Here is an 18218-nt window from a genome sequence, read left to right as displayed (position 1 = left end):
CTCCCGCAGCCAGCCGGACCTCCTCCTCCTTACCTCGTCGCTGATGTGCTCCACCGACGCCCCGAACCAGCACCATGGAGACGCCACCCCACCGCCCTGGACCGGATCCCCGCCGTCCCCGTCGTCTGCATCTCTTCTGGCGAGCACCACCAGGTTGTGGCGCCCCTACCCTCCATCTCTCCCTTCCGCTCTCCTCTCTCACTCACGTTTCTCTCTCCCTCCCTCTCTGTGTCCAGCGCCGGGCATGGAGCCCCGATGCCCAGGATCTTCGTCCTCGACCCGAGCTGGCCCGGATCCGTCCATCTCCGACGCCCCATCGTCGGGCCGTCAAGTCCCTTGCCTCGTCCGCATCTGCCTCGTCGTCGCCGGAGTTCCAAGCTGCGTCGCTGCCTCCCTGCTTCGCCCTGTTTCAGCCTCGCCCTGTTTCAGCCTCGCCCTCATCGAGCAGAGAACGAGTGCACTTCGTGCGTTGACCCGCGCCTGGGCCACCTCCCCTTCGCCTGTTGGTCAAGGCCCAGCCGTGCCAAGGTCCGGCCTCGCCTCGGCCTGCCTCTCCCTCCGACCGGGCCAAGGCCCACTGGGTGAGCCGACCCCCAGCGCCCCCTCCTCTTGTTTTTTTTACTCTTGTTGGGCTGCCCAGTGCACTGTTCAGATTCAGTCCGATCATGTTTTTTTCTCGTTCTGTGAATTTGTCTATTATTCCAGGGATTGCCAGTTTTACAGATTAGACCCTCATGTTCATGCATTTAATAACTCATGAACCGTGCATCGGATTAAAATGTTTTATATATGAAACTTGCTCAGAATTTTGTGTAGATTAATAATATCCAACTTTCATTTATGTTTGAAATGCTTAAAATGATGTTTGTTTAAATTTGCTCCTATGCCATGTTAAAATGATTTAATTCATAACTAATTAACCGTAACTCCGAATTTAACAAGCTTTATATGTAAATGGGGTAGAATTTTGCCTAGTTTAACATGGTGCACTCATCTTGCATGTTTAACAACTCTAAAATAATGTTTAGGGCAGAACAGTACCAAACCTTAAATTATACATATGAGGATTTTCCGGAATTGTTGTTCGTTGCTTCCGGCCTCATTTAAACTTGCCTAGATAGGTAGTTTTGTTGTGCTTCACCTCTTGCCATGCTTAATAACATTTAATCTTGTTGGGTACATAAACGAGAGAGAACTAAATAAGTCATGTGGTGTTTTCTTCAATATGCAACTCCATTGCATAATGAGCTCCACTTAATTTGTAGGATTGTTTGTGCACTTTGCCATGCCATGCCTCATTAAACCGGACATGCATCATACTTGTTTGCGCATCGTGCCATGTTGTTGTCGTGGTCGTTTACTGTTGTGTGCTTCTTTTCCAGTGTTGCTTCTTCGGGTTGGTTCCGATAACGTCGTGTTTGTGAGGAACCGTTCGACTACGTCCGTTTGTCTTCTTCATGGACTCGTTCTTCTTCCTTGCGGGATTTCAGGCAAGATGATCGTACCCTCGAAATCACTACTATCTTTGCTATGCTAGTTTGCTCGCTCTTTTGCTATGCCAATGCTACGATGCCTACCATTTGCTTGTCAGCCTCCCAATTGCCATGTCAAACCTCTAACCCACCTTGTCCTAGCAAACCGTTGATTGGCTATGTTACCGCTTTGCTCAGCCCCTCTTATAGTGTTGTTAGTTGCAGGTGAAGATTGAAGTTTGTTCCTTGATGGAACATGGAGATGTTGTTCCTTGTTGGAACATGTTTTACTTGTTGGGATATCACAATATATCTTATTTAATTAATGCATCTATATACTTGGTAAAGGGTGGAAGGCTCGGCCTTATGCCTGGTGTTTTGTTCCACTCTTGCCGCCCTAGTTTCCGTCATATCGGTGTTATGTTCCCGGATTTTGCGTTCCTCACGCGGTTGGGCTATAATGGGAACCCCTTGACAGTTCGCCTTAAGTAAAGCTTTTTCAGCAATGCCCAACATTGGTTTTACCATTTGCCACCTAGCCTTTTCTTTTCCCTTGGGGGTCGCGCGCCCAAGGGTCATCATTATTTTAACCCCCCCCGGGCCAGTGCTTCTCTAAGTGTTGGTCCAACTGAGCGATGTCCGAGGCTACCAGGGGCAACTCTGGGCTGGCTTACCCGACGTCTTGCTCATCTGAGTGTGCCCTGAGAAAGAGATATGTGCAGCTCCTATCGGGATTTGTCGGCACATTCGGGCGGTGTTGCTGGTTTAGTTTTACTCTGTCGAAATGTCTTGTTGTACCGGGATACCGAGTCTGATCGGAACGTCTCGGGTGGAGGTCTATTCCTTCGTTGACCGTGAGAGCTTGTGATGGGCTAAGTTGGGACACCCCTGCAGGGATTTGATCTTTCGAAAGCCGTGCCCGCGGTTATGGGCAGATGGGAATTTGTTAACGTCCGGTTGTAGAAAACCTGAACTTGACCTTAATTAAAATGAATCAACAGCGTGTGTAACCGTGATGGTCTCTTTCCGGCGGAGTTCGGGAAGTGAACACGGTTGTTGGAGGTATGCTTGACGTAGGTAGTCCAGGATCACTTCTTGATCATACTTTTATCGACCGTGCTTTGCCTTCTCTTCTCGCTCTCATTTGCATATGTTAGCCACCATATATGCTAGTCGCTTGCTGCAGCTCCACCTCATACCTTTTACCTTACCCATAAGCTTAAATAGTCTTGATCGCGAGGGTGCGAGATTGCTGAGTCCCCGTGACTCACAGATACTTCCAAAACCAGCTTGCAGGTGCCGATGAGTCCGTGCAGATGACGCAACCAAGCTCAAGAGGAGCTCGATGAAGATCTTGTCCTTTGTGTTGTTTCGTTCTAGTTGATCAGTAGTGGAGCCCAGTTGGGGTCGATTGGGGATCTTTGTCGCATTTGGGGTTCTTCTTTTATTTTGGTTCCGTAGACGGACCTTGACTGTATTTGGATGTTGTAATGCTTTATTCATGTAATTGTGTGAAGTGGCGATTGTAAGCCAACTATGTATCTCTTTTCCTTATGTATTACATGGGTTGTGTGAAGATTACCTCACTTGCGACATTGCTTTCAATGCGGTTATGCCTCTAAGTCGTGCTTCGACACGTGGGAGATATAGCCGCATCGAGGGCGTTACAATTGTTAGGATGTATAGTTAATTTAGATGTATAGTTAATTTAGTTGTACTTAATTTAGATGTATAGTTTAGATGCAAAAGTTAGAATTTTTTTTCTGTTCATACATTTTTTTGGTGATATTATTGTTGCATATGCAAAAGTTTGTGTGTTCATATATATGCAAATAATATGTCAATTTTTTCATAGAATTTTTATGATTTTTTTGTTGTAATTTTGTTCATAGAATTTTTATTATTTTTTTCTGTTGTAATTTTGTTCATATTGTGTAGGAATCTGAACGTTATGTATGATCAAAGTCATTTATGTATATGTTCATATTTTGAAGAAAAAGAAGGAGAGAAAAAAGGAAAATAAGAAGAGGAAGAAGGAGAAGAAGAAGAGGAGAGAAATAACAGGAGAAATAAATAAGAAGATGAAAAAGAAGAAGAAAAAAAGAAGAGAAGAAGAAGGAATAGAGGAGAAGAAGAAGAATTCTTCTTGTTCTCCTATATTATTCCTTCTTCTTCTCCTTTTTTTCTTTTTTTTCTTCTCCTTTTCCTTTCTTCTTCTCCTCTTTTTTTTTTCTTCTTCCTCTTCTTATTTTTTGTTATCGGGTATGTCGTTGTCGACATACCCCCCTCCCCGATAATTAACTTTTAGTAATTAGTACTACTTAGAAAGTGTTTAATGGAATTAGTTAGAACTAGGTAAACTTGTTTATTTTTAGTAAGTACTACATTATTATATTTATAGTAAGTGCTTAGTAGTTGAACTAGTTGATTTAATAAAACTGGTTTATTTTACTATAGAAGTAGTTTATTTTTAGCAAGAAAATTAATAGAACTAGTTTATTTTGCGGTTTATTTTACTATAGAAGTAGTTTATTTTAGTACTTTATTTTGTGATTTGATTTTTCTTATTGAATGCTCAAATTGGAGAGCACTATGCAAGGCATATGCATATGATTAGTTGAATAATAATGATCTAATTTAGTCTTTGAATTGTGAACGTATAAGAAATGTCATCATCGGACGACGAAAGTCTCCCGGGGGAGTGTGACTGGTGCCACGACGATCGAGGTGAGTGCGACAGGCCTCACCTGGACGATGGTCGGCGCTTCAGCATTAAGCTCGAGGAGACTTTCGAAGTTGAAACGGTACGCAACGATGACAAGTGTTTTTTTCATAATTAAGCATGACTTCAACTATTTCAACGTGTAATTTTCATCTTTTACAATTCGAGTATAGTTTATCCCATGCCATGCAAGACGCTATGTCTTGGAGAGGATGGATTTTGAAGACCATGAAAATTTTGAAACGAAGAAAATTCACCTAAGGACCCATCATGATGTGGATTTTGAAGTAAAGTTGTATAATGCTGAGAGCGTAACTCATTTTGGTTGCAAAAATTGGGAAGCATTTTGCAAATTGTATGGTTTTGATGAGGGTATGCTTGTCACCATGGATCTTGGTGATCCTGAAATAGAGCAAGACAATATGGACATTTGGGTCCTTGTTGATACTCCTCCAGTTCTACCGCTATGTGAGTTTCTCAAACATAGTTAATTATTAACTAATTTATATTGTTCATTTCAAAATAGTTGACAGCTTATTTCCATTGACAGCTTATTTTGAAGTATCAAAGAATGTGCAGAAGATGGTAGATAGAACTTACTACACCGATGGCTCTGAGTTAACTTACAAGGAAAAAACTCATCTGGTTGGATTTTGTAACGATCTTGAGAATTACAATATCTACAATCGAACTCCTCAACATTATGGTCAATACGTGCCACTAGTGCACGTGTTGAACTACGGTAACTACCATGGAGATACCCTGGTAAGTTTTTTTTACTATTACGACATCCGTGCATCTTTTTGCATACTTCTAAAACTAGTACATCATTGCTAACTACGAAGTTATTACTATGTTTTTCAACAGCTTATCCCAGAGGATTGTGTGCCTCATTTGATGTATCAGAATGGCGGCAGCCTTCGTGTTTTGAACATATATCCAGGTCATCCTACGAATCTCAACTGTCCATACCGGATTTCTAAAAGAAGTGGAGACATGACAATCAAAGGATGGAAAAAATGTATGGACAGTCGTAAGGAGCTTCTTGGAAGCAAAAGGAAGCGAGGCGCAAGAATTGGAGACAGGATGATCTCCATTCTTCATAATGGAGAGTCAGGGTCTATATTGTTTTATGCTATTTTACCTTAAGTGTGTTTAGGTCCTACCTGATACTGATGATCATGTGCTAAGAACAATTATGTAGGGTTGGGTTCGATGACTATGAGGATGATGATCGTATGACTTATTATTAATAACGAGTAGAAGTTGTATGATGATGCTTGATTAATTAGTAGGACTTGTTATTATATATGATGATGTATGATGCGAGCATGCATGAGTTATTATATATATATCTACGGGTGAAATGAACATAGCAGTAGCGTAGGTAAACCAAGGATGAAGATATAAGAGAGGACACTTCTCTCTATTAGCTAGCTAATAACAACCTAAAAATAACCCCCTAAACCCCTAAAACAGCCACTTTTTTTTTAAAAAAAAAGAAAAACCTCAGCTCCAGCCAGAAGCTGACGCGTGGAAGCCTATTGGTCCCGGTTTATGTCATCAACCGGGACCAAAGGCCCCCCTGCCTGGGCTGCCGGCACTGCCCACGTGGAGGCCCATCAGTCCCGGTTCTGGATTGAACCGGGACTAAAGGGTCGGGGCATTAGTACCGACACTTTAGTTCCGGTTCAGGAACCGGGACTAAAGGCCCTTACGAACCGGGACTATAGGCCCTTTTTCTACCAGTGGTTGTCTCCCGGGGGCATCCTCGGGAACGCCTCCGGAGGGGAGGGAAGCATTCTCGCATGCTTCAGATGGACCACTCGTCGATATGGCTTGCAGATGGACGTACCTGCTTCATCGTAGTACTAATACCTGCTTGACATCATCGAGTGTGTGTAATACATGAAACAGTTTATGCATTTTGTCAGAAAATAACTGTTTATGCGCAAGGTTTTATAATTCTTAGTCACAATATTGTTTAATACACTATAGTATATATTTTCAGAGCTAATCGTTAGACTAAATTGTGGTTGCAGGACGCTCCTCTTGCTCTCAAATTCGTTTTTTTAGGGTGCTCAAACTCGTTGTTAATAAGGCTCCGAATTTTTCCCATATTTTTGTGGATGGTCATATTCCACCAGAGTAATTGCGTTTTGGTAAAAAAAATAGCTGCGGTTTGTAAAATAGTACAGTGTCGCATTCCCCATCAGAGAGTGGAAAAAACTCCTCACAGATCGAATCTCTCTCCCAGACCTGTGCGCCTCTCCCAGCACCGGAGGCCAGCCGCCGCCGTCCCTCCCGCGCCTCTGCACCGCGCTCCTCCTGCTCTCTGCCCCATCTATCCCTCCGGCAGCCGCGCCTCTCCCTCCGGCGACCGCACCTCTCCCTGCCTCCTCCGTTCGTCCCTGCCCCAGCGTCCTTTGCCCTTACCCTAACCCTAGCTCCTCGAGGATCGAGGCAGAAAACGGCGGCGCTCTGATCCAGCCCCTAGAAGAAACGGTGAGTGCCCCTGGTTTCTATTACTCCTCTCTACCTCCTGCTTTCCCAGTTTTGATTTGGTTTTAACAGTCTTGATTGATGATTCTCTTCCCATCTTTGTTTTCAGGAACAATAGACTGAAGTATGAGCCGCCGCCGTTGCTCGCCGGCATCGGCACCACCGCTGGAAGACGAGGACCTTCTCCAGGAGATCCTCCTGCGCCTTCCTCCTCAGCCATCCTCCCTCCCTCGTGCGTCCGCCGTCTGCAAGCGCTGGCGCAGCATCCTCTCTGACCCCCAATTCGTCCAACGCTTCCGCAAACACCATGGAAAACCCCCACTCATCGGCTTCTTCAGCCAAAGATATGGCGTATTCTGTGACTTCAAACCTGTCCTGGAACTGCCTGACCGCATACATGCCCATCGTTTCTCCATGCCCAAGAGCCGCAGCTCAATGGAGCAGTGGCGCTTCATGGGCTGCCGCAACGGGCTCGCTGTCCTGATCAACGAGTGTCGGCGCGAGGCCGTCGTGTGGGATCCTCTCTCCGGCCGGCAACATCGCGTGCCTTTCCCACCAGGACTCCACGATGCCCTAACGGGTAGTTTCTGTGTATGGCATGCCTCGGTGTTGTGTGCTGATGCCGAACATGGGCACGTGCTTGGCGATTGCATATTGGTCCCGTTCAAATTGGTCTTGATCTGCAATGGATACAACCAGGCATTTGGTTCTCTCTATGACTCGTCGTCTAGTTCTTGGGGAAATATTTTCTCGACGGCGATAGCAAATGAAATTTATGCCAGAAGGGGCAGCATCCTTGTTGGAAATGTGCTTTGCTGGTTTATTTGTGGAGGTGATGTCCTTGTGTTTGACATCCAAATGCAGAGTCTTGGTGTGATCGAGAAGCCGGCAGACAACCATGTTACCATTGACTTGTTTTTTCAGCTCTTGCGGACGGAGAATAGTGGACTAGGCCTTGCTGTTTTGTCGGAACGGATCATCCAATTATGGGAGAGGAAACCTAACTGTGATGGTGTTGTCGGATGGGTGTTGCTGTAGAAAACCATTCCTTTGAAGGTGTTGCTTCCAAGCACAAAGCCTTTGGTACTTATCGTGGGGTATGATGAGGACACAAATGTGATTGTTCTGTCTACGGGGATTGGCAACTTCATGCTCCAACTTGACTCAGTGCAGATCAAACATATCATTAAAAGAAATGGCATGTGCATCGACATGTTTTATCCCTACCATAATTTCTACACAGCAGGTAAGACCTCCTTATCTACATTGCACAACCAAAATAGTCCATTATTTTGTTTTGCTGGGATTCATTACTGTTACTTTTCTGTATGTGATTGCTGTAACATTGTTAATATGATTAAGTGGTTGTTTGGATACGGAGCGTTAGCCACGAGTATATAGAAAATCAGTTTTTAGCCTATTTTTAACAAAACATGTTTTACAATCTTTTTTATCAAGAAAGAGTATATGGAAAATTATGTTTGGGTCAAGAAAGTAACAAATCAGTGATGTATTATTCCTTGTTTGGATAGTGATTAGCCTATTCTATCATATGTCAGGCATGATCTCTTCCTGCTATCCCCACTCGGCCGCCATTGACAACCTTCCAAGATCCAGCCCAGGACTCCTTCGTTGCTGCTGCTCGCGTCCCCTCCGGCGACAAGGATCCCGTCCGTGGTCGCCGGCGGGCTCTTCCCCAAGTCACGGAGGTTGTCACCCCGAGCATAGAATCTGAATGGGCTGCTGCTCGCCTTCCAGTTGACCAACACGACTCCACGTGCAGCCGCCGGCAGGGTGTTTACCCTGGTCGTCGAGCTCGTCTTCCCCGCAAAGACTACCCTCCGCCGTCGTGGTGTCGTGGTGCCGGGGCTATACGACGAGCGTCGGGGAGTCGCACTCCTGTCTCTTGAGGGAAGCGGGCAGCACATCGTGCCGTCGGGGAGGACCACGAGGTCACTATCAGCATGGTCGTACACTGGCACAGTCGCCTCTCCATCCGTTGCCGCCGTCCGCGGTCCGCTACCGTCCGTCGTGGCTGCCGCAAATCAGGGCGCCAGCGTTGGCGCCAGCTCCAGCCTTGGAGGAAGGCGTTCTTCTCCATGAAGATCCACGGCACGCCTCACAACACAAGTCAGGACCTGTTTTTGTAAAACACGTTTGCACAAAAATGTCTCGGAGCCATTTTTCCAAAAACGCAAAATCTGAGTATTTCGAGAACCAAGTTTTTCTTATCCAAGGATTGGATTAGCCAAACAAAGTTTTAGTTACTTAGTCCGTAAAACACGTTTTTAGCTATCCGGTTCTCTAAAAACTAGCTATCCAAACAATCCCTAAGGATCGACTAGAATACATTGAGGTGTTTGTTTCTTTGTTGTGCCGGTGATTTATCGTGATGTAACTTATTATTACTGGACTACATTAAAGCTGGAACGAATTTCTACTGCTTTGATGCCTTGCCACTGCTAAATGCTTACTATGATTCTGTCCGTTTAATGATCTTTCCATCAGGAGGTTTATAAGAATTGGAAACTGTGGCTATAACTACACTAAGAGAATATGAGGAAACTATATATCTGCTATGTGAAATAGTTAACCCATTGCCACATCTGGAAGCTTAAAGATCGTTATGTTGTTCTATTAAATAAATGTATGTGCAAGATAATCTTTGTCTTATTAATTCATGACATCACATACTTAATTTGCTATTGGAAAACAGTACTGGTTCATACAATTTGAATGGCAATATGAGATGCTAAAATGTGCATACTTTACTCTGGCATATTGGTCATAAATGGTACAGGCTTTTTTGACAATAGTGTTCTAGATAAATGCATTTTTCTGGACAATCGGAACAGTCTTATCATTCTTGTTTTGCACTTGGCAATAGATGTGGTGTCATTTACTATCCTTGCCACAAAAGCTACTTTTCCCTCTTCCATTTACATAAATATATAGCGGTTTGCAAATACCATTGATTCAACTTCTTTTTGAATTTTCATTGTTGTTTTTTGTTTTAGGCCGGGGAGTTGGGTGGAAATGGGTGGAGCTGGAACTTCGAACTCTTGTGATCTAGTAATGTGCTATCTTGGTTGAATGAGTGAGGTAAATTTATCTTCATGTTATGTGTATGTCTTTAAGCTAGGCAGCATTTTTTTTTTGTCTTGTATACTTAGTTTAGAGGATTATGCATGATTTATTGTTGTAGGTTGTAATGCATGAATGTGAATAATTTCTAGACTGTCTAGCTCCCACATTTCTAAATAGTATGCTGTTGATCTAGAACAATCTAAGAAGTCTAGTGTTTGCCTCTCTTTGAGGCATTCAGTCAATGATCTTTTATGACCTACTGCGATCATATGTACTCATGTAGCAAAAAATCATGAGGACATTACAGAATAATTGTTCTTCTATTGTTGTTCTCCGTTTGTATTTTTTTTCTTCTAATAGTATAATTTTGGTTCACACAATGATTCAGCTTTAGATTCTTTTGTATAATTTGAACAATGGCAAAGTTAAAATGTACTAATGGAATCGTGCAAAATTTGACTTCTTTTGGGAGTGAGTAGTACAAATTGGGTTACTGACATGACATTGATGGTTCTGCAGGTACCCAGGGTTATACATGGGTTGCTAAAATGAAGAAAAATGTCTAATTTGTTTGGTCTCCTCCATATGCTGAAGCATGCGATGTGGTTGACGCTAAGATTGCACCTCTGTAGTATGTCGGTTGTTCTACTTTTATGTACGGTTGTAGATTGCACCTCTGTAGTATGTCGGTTGTTCTAATTTCATGTACGGTTGTCTGGGAAGTGGACTTTGTTGGATTTAATTGTCTGAGCTTGTGTTTGTTATTAATGACTTGTAGAGTTGCTTGGGTTAATTGTCTTTGTGAAGTCAGTATCTATATACAATTTATCTTCTGAGTCTTCCTAGTGATTTAACCGTGATAATGGAGCTCACATCACTTCATCACCATATGCAGCAGGGATAGATAATGCTTGTATGTTATAAGGTATAGTATACATAGAATTATGGCTGCTGCCTAGTTCCAGGAAGGTTACACTCCTACAATCAGTGTCCGCCATGCTCGGCTTGGACACTCATTCTTCGCTCTATAGTGGCCTGAACCTGTCATCCTCATTTTTCTACACTTTGCCGCTGCCACCCTCCTAGCTCCACTTGCCTGCTTAGAAGAAACTTAAGACAGGTTTATTAGGGAAAGTGTGACCATCAATGTTCAGTAGCTATATGATCCTTTATCGCCTCTGCATGTTTATCTGCAAAGTTTCACTCAAGTTGATGCTACTCTATGTTTGCTGCATGGGTTTATGTAACTCTGGAATTATAGAAACACATGAGACATCAACCACATTTTTATTCTGCATGCAGCCGAAGCATTTCTCCTTTTTTGGGGTCTGCTACCCATGATTTTCCCTTTTCTTTTAGATGTTTGATATGATCAGGTTTTTATTTTATTACCTGATACAAGGAAATTTTGTATGCCTACTCAAGCTCTGAAAACTTCTCTTTTTCTCAAATACGCATGAGAGCGTATCATTTCATTGATAGAAAGAAGAGAGTTACATGCGCTAAACGAAGCCACACATTTGGTGGCTAGGTCAGCAGTGCATTACAGTAGTGGCAACAAGAATCAAGGCGGGTCGAAAATGAAAACACGAAGCCCCTTGGCACCTGCTATCGCCCAAAACCTAGCCTCGGCAAGGGCAGCCTTGATGGCCTCGGCAGTGGAGGGGCTGGCGTTGTCGAAGATACAAGTGTTTCTATGCTTCCATAAGGTCCAGGCCACGACGATTCCGAGCGAAGCGGTGCCCTTGCGAAGAGAGAGCATGGCGGACGTAGTGGCCTCATGCCATCAGTCGAAGAAGGACTCATGCCCGATGGGCATGGTAGCAGTGAGCCTGAGCTTGGAGAAGATGCCATGCCAGACCGTGCGGGGGAAGGGGCAGCAGATCAGGAGATGCTGCATAGACTCGGTGGCCTGGTCGCAGAGCACGCACGCAGGGGAGTGTGGAAGACCGTGGCGTGCTAGTCGCTCACTCGTCCAACATCGGTCCTGTAAGGCGAGCCACATGAAAATCTGGACGCTGAGGGGAGCCCAAGTCTTCCAGGTGAGAGTAGCATGCGGTGAACTGGTGGAGCCGAGGAAGAGCGCGTCATAGCAGGACTTGGCGGAGTAGAGGCCATTGGCGGTCCAGCGCCAACGTAGATTGTCCGGGCGGTCCGCAAGAGTGATGAGGCGCACGCGCCGCCAAAGCTCAATGTATTGCACCGTGGCCGGTGGGCCTAGAGCGCCCGCAATGTCCTGAACCCAGGCCCGGTCTGGGAGACCATCAGCAACCAGGCGAGTCCTGCGGCGCCGCTTTGGCACCATGCCGAAGATGACGGGCGCGATTTAAGCTCTGAAAACTCATACGTAAGTATGTACATGGATAATTTGTATGGTCACAGAATCTGCCTTCTCACACACCACTGGTAGTAAAATTATTGACTGAAACATACCTTCCAGATATCTATTATGGATAAAAGTGAGTTGTTTCTGATAGTGAAGTGCATAAATATGACTGATCATTAAGTTTTGCTTTTTCAAATTCTAGCAGGACTGTCAGTCATGTCTCAAGATTTGACAGCACTGTTCCTGACCGTTAGATTGTACTGCAGCTTTGTTATGGAGTATGATATGACATTCATATAATACTAGATACAGCTAAAATAGTAGCTAGTTTTTTTTTTTTGTCATTTACGGGTGTGTTTGGTTTGTGTCATTAGGTGGAATGTAGCTGGTCCGTTCCCTCCCTAAGGCACATTCTCGTGTTTGGTCCATACGAGGAGTCGTAACCCATACGTTCTTGGAATGGCATATTCACTTGATATGCCAAACCTGGTCATACCTCCAAATCGGCCAGGCGACGCACAAGGCCTCACTCTTGGCCTCCCTGACTCACACTCACCCACAAACTCAGCGCATGAACCCCCTCGTCTCTTTCTCCTCTCGATCTGCAACTCCGCAGGCCACCCACCCAGCTCTTCCTCTCCGGCGCTGGCTCTCCCTGCCTCCGCGCCATCCCTCCCTCTCTGATGGCATACGCTAGTGCGACGACGGACTAGCAGACGACAGTAGGCGGGCGGAAGTGGGTATCGTGAAAGACGGTGTAAAGGAGCAGACTGTGGCTGGCTGCGGCATGTGGTTCTTATACCTCCGGCACCCTGCGTTCTCTAGGATGGAGCCGGATTGATCTACTTACGCCCACCTTTAAACTCTGAACTCTGAATTTCTGAACTGTTTTACATGCAAGATGCGTGTTGTGGTAATGCCAACTACGAACTCTGAATTGTTGGTGAATACGGGAGTATGAACTATGAAGTGTCCATGGTAATGGCAATTATTTATAGATGCGACAATTGATTTTGTGACATTATGGTGTGACCCCCCCCCCCCTCCCCCACCCCCCAACATTCTCTTCTACCTAAAGCAAAAAACCAAGGGTTAACTAATTCATGATATATCAACATTCCACCCAACATTCTCTACCAAACTAGCATAATCGGAACGACGCAATGCATGGGAAGCTGGCCGCGCCTATTGAAGGAGCCAGGAAGTTTAGTGTATATATATCCTCACTGAAACAAATTAAATTGAATAATGGAAGGGAACCCGTAAAGTGGAAGAGGGCCGTCGGTGAGCCAAGTGAAAAGTGGAAGGCAATGAGGGTACATATGCAAACTAGTTGGCACCCAATGCCAGAAGGGTGTAACAAAGAGACTCGCACCCGACTTTATATATAAAACAACGACCATACAACACATCTCATATAACTCGATGCCAGAACACAGACACACCCAGGGCAAGATATAACGATGTAGAAGAACAACACACCATCCCAAATCACTCCAAGCAACGGACAAAGTTGCGCTTGAAAGACGTCGAGGTCCTCCATCGTGAACCAACATCACCAAGAAACGAAGTTGCGCCCTATGAACCTAGGACTCCAAGGCCGCACCTTCAACAAGGATACGCCGACCGATTGAAAGGATCAAGATCTGCACCAAGAAGGGTACGACGCCCATGATGATACCAAGAAAAGCTACCCGGAGGAAGGGGAGTAGCCACGACGATACCTTCAAGAAGGGTACGACGCCCACGGCTGCCTCCATCGTCGGCCTGGCCAAATCAAGGCAAGGAAAGTCCCTTGGCAAGAATTCTCCTTCAAAATTTGGTGCGACAACTCGCGAGAACAGTGGTCGCACCGCCCTCACTGATTGCCAAGCACTGACCACCATGCCGCCCGCACGGCCATGGCGACAAACCCGCACCCGAGCCATGAGTACCGCAAACGAGCCCCACGGCTCCCACCACCAAGGGCGCCGCCCCGGCATCCGAGACCACCCCACTGCCTGCACCACGGCAAATGGACACTGCAGGTCGATGAATAGCAAAAGGCACCTCCTTTTGTCCCAAAACACGCAGGAGGGGTGTATTGTGGTCTTAGTGGTTCGTTCGTTCAACACATACAATAATGATGCCACATTGGATGTGCTCATTGGCGGTAGCGCACGTGAGTATATTTTGTCAAGCCGTGCTTTTAGCTGGGGTTGTACTGATGCGTTCAAGGTAGAGCTATCGGGGGTGCGAGAAGGACACACAACCTGGTGGCTCTACTTCAAATGGACGTTGCTAATTTTCTGTATAAATAAAGGTGCTTAAGGATTCAAAGGTGGATGATTCTTGCCCGAGCCATCAACTAAATGAAGGAGATTCAAAGGTGGATGATTCAAGGTAAAGATATGAGGCTTCGCGTATGTTACATTTTTTTAGGGGTGGCGTATGTTACATTAACCATACACACGATCGGGTTGCAGATTGTCTGATATACATTTCCAGAGCTGATCGTTGGACTGAACTGTGGTTGCAGGACGCTCCTCTTGCTCCCAATTTTCCCCATATTTTCGTGGATGGTCATATCTGTTTTTTTTTACATAATTGCCTCCACATCAGAGTGGAAAAGACTCCTCACATCGTGAAAAGAAAGAATATCTCAAAACCAAAAAAAAAAAACCGCATCGCTCTCTCAGATCGTGGCCTCTCCCAGCGCCGGCGGCCAGCCGCCGCTGCCCCTCCCGCGCCGGCGACGTGCTCCTCCTGCCCTCGGCCAAATCTCTCCCACCGTCGGCCGCGCTCCTCCTGCCCTCGGCCGAATCTCTCCATCCGGTCGTCCCTGGCCCAGCCACCAGCGTCCTTCGCCCTAACCCTAGCTCCTCGACGGTCGAGGCAACAAAAGGCGGCGCTCGGCCCGGCCCCTGGAAGAAACGGTGAGGCCCCTTGTTTCTACTACTCCTTTCATAGATCGTGATTTCCGTTCTTTGCTTGATGATTTGGTTTTAACATTCTTGATTGATGATTAATTTCCGTTCTTTGCTTTCAGGAACCCTAAACTGAAGTATGAGCCGCCGCCGTTGCTCGCCGGCGACGGCACCTCCACTGGAAGACGAGGACCTTCTCCAGGAGATCCTCCTGCGCCTCCCTCCTCAGCCATCCTCCCTCCCACGTGCGTCCGCAGTATGCAAGCGCTGGCGCAGCATCCTATCTGACCCCCAATTCGTCCAACGCTTCCGCAAACACCACGGGAAACCCCCGCTAATCGGCTTCTTCAACCAAAGTTATACCGTAGTCTGCGACTTCAATCCCATCCTGGAAGCGCCTGACCATGTCCATGCCAATCGTCTCTCGGTGCCAAAGAGACACAGCTCCATGGGGAAGTGGCGTTTCATGGGCTGCCGCAACGGCCTTGCCGTCCTGATCAACGGGGGTCGGCGTGAGGCCGTCGTGTGGGATCCTCTCACTGGCCAGCAACATCGCGTGCCTTTTCCACCGGGGCTTCACGACGGTCCAATGGGTAGTTTCTATGACTGGCATGCCGCGGTGCTTTGTGCTAATGCCGAAGATGGGCATGTGCACGGAGATTGCATCAGGGGGCCGTTTAAATTGGTCTTGATCTGCAACAGATACGAGCAGGCATTCGTTTCTCTCTATGACTCCACATCTCATGCTTGGGGAGATATTTTCTCAATGGCGATAGAAAATAGAATTCATTGGACAAGGTGCAGCATCCTTGTCGGAAATGTGCTTTGCTGGTCAATTTGTGGAGGTGATGCCCTTGTGTTTGATATTGAAATGCAGAGTCTTGCTGTGATTGGGAAGCCAGCAGACAACGCTATCAGTGACTGGTCTTTTCAGCACTTACGGATGGAGGATGGTGCACTAGGCCTCGCTGTTTTGTCGGGACTGACCGTCCAATTATGGGTGAGGAAACTTAACTGTGACGGTGTTGTCGGATGGGTGTTGCTGCACAAAAACAATCCTTTGAAGGGGTTGCTTCCAAGCACAAAGCCTTTGGTATTTATCGTGGGGTATGATGAGGACACAAATGCGATTGTTCTGTCTACGGCGATTGGTAACTTCATGCTCCAACTTGACTCAGGGCAGATCAAACATATCATTAAAAGAAATGACATGTGTATCGACATGGTTTATCCCTACCATAATTTCTACACTGCAGGTAATACCTCCCTATCTACATTGCACAACCAAAAAAATCAATTAGTTTTGCTGGGATTCATTACAGTTTATTTTGGTATGCGATTGCTGTAACATTGTTAATATGATTAAGGATCGATCAGAATACATTGAGCTGCTTGTTTCTTTGTTGTGCCTGTGATTGATCGTGATGTAACTTATTATTACTGGGCTACATTAAAGATGGATTGCGGATATCTATTGCTTTGATGCCTTGCCACTGCTAAATGCTAACTATGACTCTGTCCGTTTAATGATCTTTCCACCGGGAGGTTTATAACAATTGGAAACTGGCTATAACTACACTAAGAAAATATGAGGAAACCATCTCCTATGTAAAATAGTTAACCCACTGCCACATTTGAAAGCTTAAAAGATCGTTATGTTGTTCTATCCAATAAATGTATGTGCAAGACAATCTTTGTCTTCATCAATTCATAACAGCACATACTGAATTCGTTAGTGGAAAATATTACTGGTTCATATAATTCGAATGGTACTATGTGATGCTAAATGTGCATATTTTATTTTCGCACATTGGTCATAAATGGTAGGCTCTCTTACAATAGAGTTATAGACAAATGCATTTTTGTTGAACATTTAATCAGTCTTAACATTCTTGTTTGCACTTGGCAATAGATGTGGTGTCATTTACTTCTTTGTCACAAAAGCTACTTTTCCCTTTTCCATTTACATAAATATATAGCGGTTTGCACATATTGCTTTCTCACTGATTCAACTTCACTTTGAATTTTTTTTTTGCTTCTTTTGGTTTTAGGCAGGGGAGTTGGGTGGAAATGGGTGGAGCTGGAACTTTGACCACATGTGATCCAGTAATGTGCTATCTTGGTTGAATGAGTGAGGTAAACTTATCTTCCTGCAATGTGTATGTGTTTTCATCTTGGATACTTAGTTTAGAAGATGATGCAAGATTTATTGTTGTCAACCATTACAAAATATTTTTTCTTCTATTATTGTTCTCCATTTGTATTTTTTTGTCTACTAGTATAATTTCGATCCGCACATGGTTCAGCTTTAGATTCTTTCTTCTAATTTGCATAATGGCAAAGTTAAAATCTACTGTTGGAATCATGAAAATTTTGATTTCTTCTGCGGGTGAGTAGTACAAATTGGGTTACTGAGATCACATTGATTGTTCTGCAGGTACCTAGAATTACACATTGGTTGCTGAAATGAAGAAAAGTGTCTAGTTGGTTTAGTCTCCTCCATATGCTGAGGCATGTGATGTGGTTGACGCTGAGATTGCTCCTATATGTAGTTTGTACTTTTATGTACGGTGGTCTGTGAAGTGGAACTTGTTGGATTTAAATGTCTGAACTTTGGTACTATCTAATATATTAGCAGATATAAGTGAACTTGCGTTCCTTATTAGTGACCTGTAGAGTTTCTTGGGTTAATGGTCGGCTCTGCTTTGTGAAGCCGTGGGCTTTTGCTGTTTACACATGGTCTTTGTGAAGTCACTATCTATCTAGAATTGATCTTCTGAGTCTTGCTAGTGATTTTAACTATGTTAATGAAGTTCACGTCACCTCACCACCATATGTAGCTGGGACAGGTAATGCTTGTATATTATAAGGTATAATATACATAGAATTATGGCTGCTGCCTAGTTCTAGGAAGGTTATATACTCCTACCTTCAGGTTCATCGAGTAATGTTTTGGATGAAGCTTCTTAAGCCAGTCAGTGTCAGCCATGCTCGGCTCGGACACTCATTCTTGGATCTATAGTGGTCTGAATCTGTCGTTCTACTCGCTCTACAGTTTGCCGCTGCCACTCTCCTAGCTCCACTTGCCTGCTTAAAAGAAACTTCAGACAGGTTTATGAGGAAAAATGTAACCATCAATGTTCAGTGCTATAGGATCCTTTAGCACCTTCCACTTTTTATCTGCAAATTTTCGGTCAGGTTGA

General features: G+C 44.9%; 1 protein-coding gene across 1 annotated transcript; it reads left to right on the top strand.

The window, feature by feature from the left end:
* The first annotated feature begins 14010 nt into the window (after positions 1-14010).
* Positions 14011-16258, top strand: LOC125554567 (splicing factor, proline- and glutamine-rich-like). The gene is made up of 3 exons (XM_048718088.1): positions 14011-14136; positions 14711-15024; positions 15138-16258. Exons 1-3 carry the CDS (start codon positions 14011-14013, stop codon positions 15301-15303), a joined length of 606 nt encoding a protein of 201 aa, XP_048574045.1. The 3' UTR covers positions 15304-16258.
* The last annotated feature ends 1960 nt before the right edge of the window (positions 16259-18218 follow it).

The sequence above is a fragment of the Triticum urartu genome, chromosome 4 (assembly GCF_003073215.2).
Source record: "Triticum urartu cultivar G1812 chromosome 4, Tu2.1, whole genome shotgun sequence".
In the NCBI taxonomy this organism is placed as follows: Eukaryota; Viridiplantae; Streptophyta; class Magnoliopsida; order Poales; family Poaceae; genus Triticum; species Triticum urartu.
The sequence above is the reverse complement of the archived record's forward strand: the minus strand, read 5'-3'. Positions and strand labels throughout refer to the sequence as shown.